This window comes from Lygodium microphyllum, chromosome 17 (genome assembly GCF_053477565.2).
Source record: "Lygodium microphyllum isolate KBCC chromosome 17, Lygodium_microphyllum_v1.1.10, whole genome shotgun sequence".
Taxonomy (NCBI): domain Eukaryota; kingdom Viridiplantae; phylum Streptophyta; class Polypodiopsida; order Schizaeales; family Lygodiaceae; genus Lygodium; species Lygodium microphyllum.
Window position 1 is genome coordinate 117,299,535 of NC_141151.1, and position 9,465 is coordinate 117,308,999.

Below are 9,465 nucleotides of genomic sequence, written 5' to 3' on the forward strand. Positions count from 1 at the left end.
TGAGAAAAGCACATCTATCAATGTGCAGACAGCAAGTATCAATGTCCAAGAAGAAGCTCAAATCCTCGACTATCACAACAAATCATTGCTCCTCACGCTCCTCACTCCAAGCGTGAGCTTCTACAAACATCGAACACTACTTTGATACCAATCGAGAGGGAAGCAATGGTGGGATACAAGATAGAAGTTATGGAGTGCAAGAGAGTTGAGAGAGAGAACACTAGTTATGTGGATACAAAATGAACAATACCCTTATTCTTGTTATCTTCACTTATATACGACTGTACATTATGTATACATACAAGGTGATTGCCTAGCTATAGACCATTGGCCTTTACCTCAATAAAGACCCTTCATCTTCAAAACATATCAATATGAACTAAGAGGTCTTTCACCAACATCATAGAGCCGCCTCTACCCCTGACAAAACCTTTAGCTATGGATGACAACCCCTACATATTAAGATTGCTTCCTCGTTACCCATCTTAAGTTCTTGGAGTATAAGCACATCCCACTTTTGCTTTTTCAAGACACCGAACAAGACATTCTTCATTCTTTCTACGCAAAGGCCTTAGGCATTCCAAGTCATTACAATCATCTTCTTCAACATGAGCATCATTTCAATAAAACTGGGTCTTCAATAAGGTCTACTTCTTCACCCAAAGATGCACATAGTTGCAATCAACCAAAGGCAACCATGCGAGCTTTTTGATTAATATATTGATTTTTTTAAATTCTTAGATCTATTGCTCTAAGATCTAGGATCAACGTTTTCTTTATTCTTATCTTTCAATTGCACACTACATCACTTTACTGCTTTGGACAAGGCTTCACCCTATACTTCCATCTCCTTCTTCAACACCCTTTTCTCAAGTCTATTATCCTCTTTTTAGGTTACGAGAAGGGCCTAATTCATCATAAACTAGTCTACCAACAAATATTTGGGGTCTTCAAGGCTACCTTTGTCAATGTCCTCCTTTCTTTAAGTAATCTTTAGTGGAGTTGCCACATTGCTTGCAAAAGTAGGACGAATCAAGAAAGCTTCCAAGGCCCACTTGCACAACTGTTTCAAATCCCTACCAATCAAACACTTCAAGATATTCAAAAGGCTCATGTATGCGATCACAAAGGATGCAAACTTTATGCTCAACTTGGAGTGCCTCAATCGCAAATGTGTTGGAACATAGAGAACACGAACAAACACACCCACAATGGAGGAAACCTTGTCATCAAGCCATTCTAGGAGGTCAAAGAGTGATTGACACAAGACACTTTTACTAAAGCACTCTATCCAAGGAAAACGATGGGACCAAGGCATCACAAGTTATCTTTGTACCCCACCACGTAACCCAATCTTGATCAAAAGAACTAAGCAAAGCAAATAGGAAGCCTGCCATAAAATACAAGACACCAAAAAGAAGCATAATTGACATACCATTGTTTGATACACTAGAGAGACAAAATCACCAGGACTTTGAAGCACATCTTGCCAACAGCAATTGCCTCTACAAGCTCCATCTCAGTGATAAGCCCTCACTCTTTTGGAGCCAAACATTCATTCTCCATCATGTCAAGACTGCCAACACAAGCCATGTCAACATACTGCATCTCTCCTTGGCTCTAGTCTCCAACTTCGCTTTAACACTTGCAGACTCCAAAGTCCTATGTGCATCAAATAGGAGGAAGGCACCACGTGTGAAATGGCCTTTAAGACACATCAGCCAGTCTTGAGGGCCACTGAGTGCACTGTAAACTTGCACGTGACCACCGTCCACCAAAGTTGAAAGACTTCGCTTTCGTTAAGAGCCTTAGTAAGCTCAACTAGAGATAGGAAAATGAAAGCAGCTGAGTGGTCCGTGCTTGAAAGGGATTCAAGGAGGACACCTTTTATGTCTTTTAAGCATGTAACCTCGTTAATAAGATCAACTAGATGAGCCCTGAGTGAAAGGGATTCAAGGAGAGCACCTTTCATTTCTTTCGGGCATGTAACCTGGTCAGGCATGTTTGGAGGAAGATAGTTGAATACAGCTCCAATTACATGATGTAATTATCTGGATGATGGCTCTTTTAGACCAGAAGGCAGAATTGCCTCCAACAGGTTTGGAAGCTTAGGTGATCGAAAGTGCAGTGTGGTATAGGCAAACCATGGATCCTGTCTGAGCCCGCCGCCCATCATTTTGATAGGTTTTACTATCGGGTGGTAAGCTTTTCCAGGGTCATATCCAATGATGTAAGATGGGAAATAATTGCTTTTCAGATCAAAAGCTATATTAGAGCTTGACTTCTTTTTGTGAGGCTGTACATATAGATATAACCCTTCTCAAGTTTTTTTTCTTTAAAGGAGGTCTACAATACTTTTGAGTAGAGTACTTATCAGTAAAAGAAAACAATAGCCAAACGAAAAGCATTGAGCTTCATTTTCTGTCACTATTTCAAATCATTAGAAAGCCAGAATAAGCATCATTTACAAACGTCGCCTCCACAAAGTAATAAAGTCATAGTTAACAGTTGTTTTACTTGATTGCCACAAATCCCACAGCCACATCAAACCTTGATATCAAGTATACCTTATCAGTTATGCAGTTGTGCATAGCAGATCGTATAACGTAGAGGCACAAACGCCAAGTACAAGATGTATTTTTCATCATAGTCTCACCTTATGCTAGAGGTGAGGTTTACATAATATCACAACTCGTTTATGATAAATGGGCCTGGCAATACTGCAAGTCTTAAGCTCCGCAGCCAGGCTTTACAAAAGGCTTCACTGTGTTCATAGTGGAAACATAAGAGTAACAGGAGTAACCTTGCTCCAACCCTAGGCTAAAATAGGAGTACAATTCAAATATAAATCAGCAAGGAGCCTGCCAATTCACTGCAATGCTCAGAGCAGTCATATGTACTCCCTAGAAATATTCCTATAAATTACACCTACTATGTGGTGAAAAAATAGAGCCCAATGCAGATTAAAAAACCATTAACATTCTCAATTCGAATTTGAAAATGTGAATACCAAAAATGAGGCATACATTGGATCTCTGATGGCTAAAAGCAGAAAGATAGCTAAGAAGCTTTCAAGCCAACTCCTTACTACCTTGACATCTTCAAGCAAACCCCCAAGTCAAGAAAATTAAGTGCAGGCTTGAACTTGCAACGTGGATAAACCCTCTAACCTGGGCTCAAAACAGAATCCTGTAAAAAGATGAAGAGGATGCTTTTTCACCAGGGGGCACTTTTGAGACCATCGCCAGGATCGCTGTGTAATGTCATAAAGGAGCAGCTGGGGGCTCCCATATGCATGAATGTAAATAAGGTCACCACTTCCACTGCTGGAAAACACATCATCAAATTCACCACCAAAGCCTCTAAAAAACTTGTTAGGCATCCTTGCTATCTCCCGCCACTCTGAATCGAGCACCCAAATGCCAATACCCTTAATAATGTCAGACTTGCCTATCCCACCCACCATTGTCAATTTGCCATTGCAGTTCATCAATTTCACACAGGTCAAAGAGCAGGGCATTCCCATGGATACCATGCTCAGAGTACCACTAGCCAGCTGGTAAACGATCAGGCCATGCCGACATCCATCATCTCCACCACCCACTAGTGCAGTAGAGTGAGTAACACAATAGAATGAGCCATTACATATAACACTGTTTTCACCCCCGCGCCAACCATGCAAAATAGTGGAAACCCTAGTTTGCCATTTCTGCAATGATGTGTCAAACACCTCAATGCTTAGATTCCACCGAGAATAATCATCTGGAACCTGCTTGGATCGGGCAACAACTGTTGTCTGCACATTTCTGCCCTTGTCTACTGTCATCGAAACTGAGTAGTAATCTGACATCCACTTTTCAGGAGGAGATGGAAGTTTCATCCATGTCTTGATCATAGGATTGCAAAGGTAGAAATCATGCCCAATTGAACTATCCACAAAGCACACAAGGCCATCAGCAGAAGCGGCGAACCCACTTGATGCCTCCATTTGTGGCAGCCTAAAGTTGTGCCATTTCTTGGCTGCAGGATCATAAGCCAACCCTGCAGAATTTTGAGAATCTTTGTACATAAAATACCATGGCCTGGATGTAGTTCGTTCCTCACATAAGCTTAAAAAACGTTGGGAAGTACTAATGTGGTGCCATCTTTTGCACACAGCTCCGGCACGGAATATGTTTGTGACGGGAAGCAGCACAAAGATCCTTTCAAGCAATTCATCAGGTAAGGCACTGGACAGGTCTTCACCTGTCGGCTCATTGGGTTGAGGCTGACTGGTAGCAGGCAGATTTCTATTATGTGAAGCAAACCCATAGACATAACTATCAGCACAACCATCATTCCAATCCCATTCTTGATGCTGGATAGCAAGAAGCTGGGGTGCTAATGAGTGAGCAAAACTCTCCATTTCTGCAAGTAAACAAGACCATTAAATGGATACATTGAAAGAGTTAAAACACTCGCTCTCCATAAACACCCCTCGACGTACAAGATTGGGGTGCCTCACTAAAACTGAATCAAGAGAAAGACATAAACAAAAGAGACCTATCGAAGAAAAGAAAAATGATCCTGTCAAGGTGCTTGAGAGGCTTCTTGATCAATATCTGAAGAAATAATCAACGACATAAACAACAACAAGAACAACGACAAAGACCATATTCAAGATGTTTTATAACATCTACGATAAGAGTGCCATGATCAATGCGCCTCCGAATATCCGGAAATGGCAAAATTCTCTACGACAAATCATGACCCAGTAAAAGGACAAAAACTGACCAAGTCAACATGCACCCAAGCCACCAAAAAAGACAAAAGGCCAGCCCATTAGAGGAAAAGATTACCCGAAGCCTTAGATAAAGGAGGCGCACTTCAGTAAAGTTAGCTGCAAGCGTGAAGGATGCCTACCATAGCACGCGGGGCACTGGAGACAGAGGACCCAATGCAGCGATGGGGCAGGCAGAGAATGACTAGTACACGGGAAAGAAGCCTCTCAAGGCAGAGGTAATAGAGAAGAAACGGCAGCTAAATAGGCAAACGGACACCAAAAAATGGACATTCTTAGAGCACCTGTAAGAGGAATTAAGAAGCTCTAAAGAGCGACATTGCAGACACCGGGTGAGAGAGAAAGGGGGGGGACAGATAGAGGCTATATAAACCCCAAGTCGAGACAGAGAAATGAAAGGGCGCCCAATTTAAACAAAATCCCAATGCTGCCTACACACAATGATGCCTGCTCAGCGCTCACCATATAACCAAGAAACAAGAAAAGGATGCAAATAAATAAAACAAAACCTCCCAATGCTGCCTATACACAATCATGCCTACTCACCATAAAACCAAGAAACAAGAAAAGGGGCTAATACAGAGACACACAGTCACGCACACACAGAGAAGGACAGACACGCACACACAGACAGAAGGGGGCCGGGGGGGTTGTGGGTGGGAGGGTACCATGTCCTAACAGAGATCCGAGAAGCGCCGAATCGATGCTTCCAAGAAGAAGTGGAAGAGAGGCGAGGAGAAGAAGCAGCAGATGGAGGCATCATCATGGTAGATGATCATCACTCATGTGCACCATCCGCACCCATGCGCACCACCTCTATTATAATCTCTCTCTCTCTCTCTCTCTCTCTCTCTCTCTCTCTCTACCTATCTAATCTAGCTGCGGCGATGAGAGACCCGAGGCAATCCTCTCTCTCTCTCTCTCTCTTCCCTCTGTGTCTGTGCGCCTGCCTGTGAAGACTGCGCCAAAAGAAGCGCAGTTCTTCCGCTCAGAAAAGGACACCTTAGGGTTTGGCAGAGGCTTTTCCAAAAGGAAGAAGGAAAGACATCCTGTCTCTCTCTCTCTCAGCGCATGAAGACCCATCAAGAGATAAAGAAGAACATGGCCTCCACTACAGTCCCTACACTACCCTACAACAATTACAAAAAGCTCCCTAGGGTTTTATTTTTCTATGGGCTCTCTTCCCATATCCCTTTACAGGAAAGGTCACCCGAACAGGTGATTCAGTATAGAAACCCGAATCGGAAAAGCAGAACCCAAATCGGAAATGTAGATTTCAGGTTAGAGCCAGGACACGCGCAAATCGCTAGCCCTGCACAAATTACCCTTGGCATGCAGGGTTGATGCGCATTCTACAAAGGAGCGATATCATTCATAACTAGGTGTGGTCAGAGGCAAGGGGCTACCAATCCCAAGCATGGACGTTTGGTGCGCATTCTACAAAGGAGCGATATCATTCATAGCTAGGTGTGGTTAGAGGCAAGGGGCTACCAATCCCAGGGTGTGGGTCAACAGCCCCCAACCACACCTAGGTAGATATGCAATGCCTCCCAAGCTATATCCCAAACTCAGCAACCTCCATGCCTCTAACCGCACCTAGCTAGGTATGCAGTGCTTCCCTCGCACAAACTTGTAATGTTGAACGCTACTAGGAAAAAAGAACAATGGAAAAGAGCCTCTTTTCCTACATTGGAAGATGTTGAACAGTTCTTATGTATAGTGCACAAGGTACCCTCAAATTAGTGAGGATACCACATTAACTCTGTGTAGGTTAATGTGACATGACAAACCAATATACATCTTAATGATTTCTCTTAGCTTAAGGTGTGTTTCTCGCTCCTCCCCACATCAGTCCCCCCTTCTTTCTCTGTCATAAGTGTGTAGTCCAATGGAGTAGTCTCCATTGTAGCGCATGGACGGATGGCTCTTGAGTCACCTCCATCCCGCAAATCAATCCACCTACAACCAAACAAGCTCTTATTGGTTGAAAACCTTAGTCACCCAAAAGTAGAGCATTGTGAGAAAGATAAAACTCCAAGGAGCTACCCATTATGGGTTTTAAACCAAAGACCTCAGACACCTCCCCCACCAACTAGGTCATAACTTATTGGATTGGAATCAAAGCTCCCCATTACTCTCATGTTTGACACTACCCCATGGAGTTAGATTTGCTACTTATGATTTTTTTTTTCCTTCCATTTAAGACTCATGTTTTTTTGTGGTAAACACTTGATGTCAACAACAATCAAGTCTATGGAATACCACATTCTTTAAATGTAACAAAACCAAGCATAAACATATTGAAGTGTTTTTACCTTTAACTCAATTAAAAACAAAAACTTTGCTTGTACTACAATATTAAGACCTTGATCAAATCAAATTCATGTAGGTGTCACCCTAGTTGAGAATTCTTGGATGCCATGCCAATTATGTATTCATTTATCAATACATTTGTTACATATTTGGCACAGTCACCCACTTTTTATAATGTGTTTTTTCTTAAGGTACCAGGATCCCCCATACAAGCAAGGCAAATAACATGAGCCGTCCCTAGGATCGAACTCAAGTAGATTAAGAAACTCACACACCCATGTTGGCATAACCAACTCGCCTCTCATAGGTCACAAGTGACAGTCACCCACTCGGTTTCCCATCTAAGGACTTATATTTTGTTAGAGTTTACAAAATATATAGCAAACATATCACTTGCCCAAGCATGCTACAATTAAGCCCCTTTAACTATGTCTCAACATGACCCATGAAGAATAATAAACATTGACTTTATATTTGCTTCTCTAACAAATGCCAAATTCCAGAGTTCCCAATTTATCATGTACACAATGTAATGCTTATCTAGCATTATAAAGTATTGCATACAAGTCCAACCATAGCTTTTGTACTTTTATGGACATTTTAAGTAGCATTAGCCCATGTGTGTACTCCTTGTGGCTTTTCTTTTAAAATTTTGATTTTCCACTCGAGTTTTAATTGAGACTCATGGGAAGGGGTCCTAAGGTTCATTAGCTGCACATCATGACCTTACAATAGAAATCTTCTCACACAAAGGCTAGTAGGTCCACAAGATTACAAAGGCCATGTAACCATTTGGCCATCACCTCAAGAATACAAAGTCCATGTAACCATTTGGCCATCACCTCAATTGGCTACTTGAAGGACATTGTCATTATGATACATAATGCACCTTTCAATATCTATAGCATTACCATTTTACCATCAAATAAGAAAGCATTTCTAAGAAGGCAAATACATAACGTCCCAATCGACTTGATTATACACAATGTTATAGAATGCCCTAGCTCAAGAGCATCTTGAAGACTCTAATAAAAAGTCTAATAGCCTTTAGGTGACAGACCATATTATATCGAAGATATTTAGCCCATACATAGTATGGCCACAAGATAGCACACAAAAAAATGGGAGCAAGTCTTCCAACAAGCTAAAAAGATTCGCTCTAAACCCATCAATTGAACATTATGGTCCCAATATCCATTCACTTTACCATAGTTACCTTTTTTTTGTTTTTCAAGTAAGCTAAGAAATCTTAGATACTCCAATAAGATGTGAAACAAAGTGATGCCATTTTGACCTCAAAGTGTAAAAAGTGCCTTTTTCTACCATACAAAAGACATAACCACTAGGTGCCATGTGGACAATCCTATGGAAGACCCCATGCTATAGCATGCAAAAATTAGATCTTTTCTTGGAAGGTAATCCAAGAACTCCACAATTCCATGTCTATGAGAATGTCACATATGCCTTTATTCTCTCTCTCTCTCTACATTCACATCTATGATAGCTTTGACAAGGTTTCATTCACAAAGCAAAAACACTTGACACTAACTTCACATATAAGTGGCTTTCTTGTTATACAGGAAGAAAGAAACTTATGGCTTCACACACAAGCCTTTTTTTTTTTTTTGCTAAACATTAATGAGTAGACTAAGCACTTAACCTTAATTTAGTAATTAAAGTAAGGATAGACTTGTACTTTGTAAGGTGGAGTAACAAGACTTCATTCAAAGGCCCAAAGTTTGTAGGGCATCCATAGAATTGAGAAGTTAGGCACACTACGTTTGGAAATTTAAGCAAAACTTGATTAACATGGGATCTACTTGTTTATTAAAAGTTGTAAACAAGTATAGCTGCATTCCTTGTAGTGACCAACATTCACATCTATGATATCTTTGACAAGGTTTCATTCACAAAGCAAAAACACTTGACGCTAACTTCACAGGTAAGCGGCTTTCTTGTTATACAGGAAGAAAGAAACTTATGGCTTCACAAACAAGCCTTTTTTTTTTTGCTAAACATTAATGAGTAGACTAAGCACTTAACCTTAATTTAGTAATTAAAGTAAGGATAGACTTGTACTTTGGAAGGTGGAGTAACAAGGCTTCATTCAATGAAGAAGCCAATTTCGAAAGCATGGCATGACTAAAGATCACTCATGAGCTTAAAAGTTTAAAGGCTTGGAACATGAAAAAGGAAGGAAAAGCTATGAAAAATTGAGGCCTCTTTTATAAAGCTATTGTGTGTGGACAAGTACAAAAAAGAAAACTTCTTTCTCAGACATGCAAGCTTAAATTCTCTAGAAAAAAACATTCCCTCCCTTCAGAAAATGGGTGTCTTGAAAAAGTAAAAATCACTCCATAATTTTAATGTGT

At 40.9% G+C, this 9,465-nt stretch overlaps 1 protein-coding gene across 3 annotated transcripts; it reads right to left on the reverse strand.

Annotated features, from left to right (window-relative positions):
• Window positions 1-2,492: 2,492 nt before the first annotated feature.
• Window positions 2,493-5,878, reverse strand: HWS (Galactose oxidase/kelch repeat superfamily protein). 3 transcript variants are annotated; one of them, XM_087697905.1, is made up of 2 exons: window positions 4,839-5,393; window positions 2,493-4,407 (listed from the first exon to the last, which is right to left on the reverse strand). In XM_087697905.1, exon 2 carries the CDS (start codon window positions 4,403-4,405, stop codon window positions 3,128-3,130), a length of 1,278 nt encoding a protein of 425 aa, XP_087554031.1. In that variant the 5' UTR covers window positions 4,406-4,407; window positions 4,839-5,393; the 3' UTR covers window positions 2,493-3,127. The 3 variants fall into 3 exon arrangements, with proteins under 3 accessions (XP_087554031.1, XP_087554032.1, XP_087554030.1); XM_087697906.1 differs by lacking the exon at window positions 4,839-5,393 and adding an exon at window positions 4,543-4,807; XM_087697904.1 differs by lacking the exon at window positions 4,839-5,393 and adding an exon at window positions 5,449-5,878 and having other exon boundaries at window positions 2,495-4,407.
• Window positions 5,879-9,465: the final 3,587 nt, after the last annotated feature.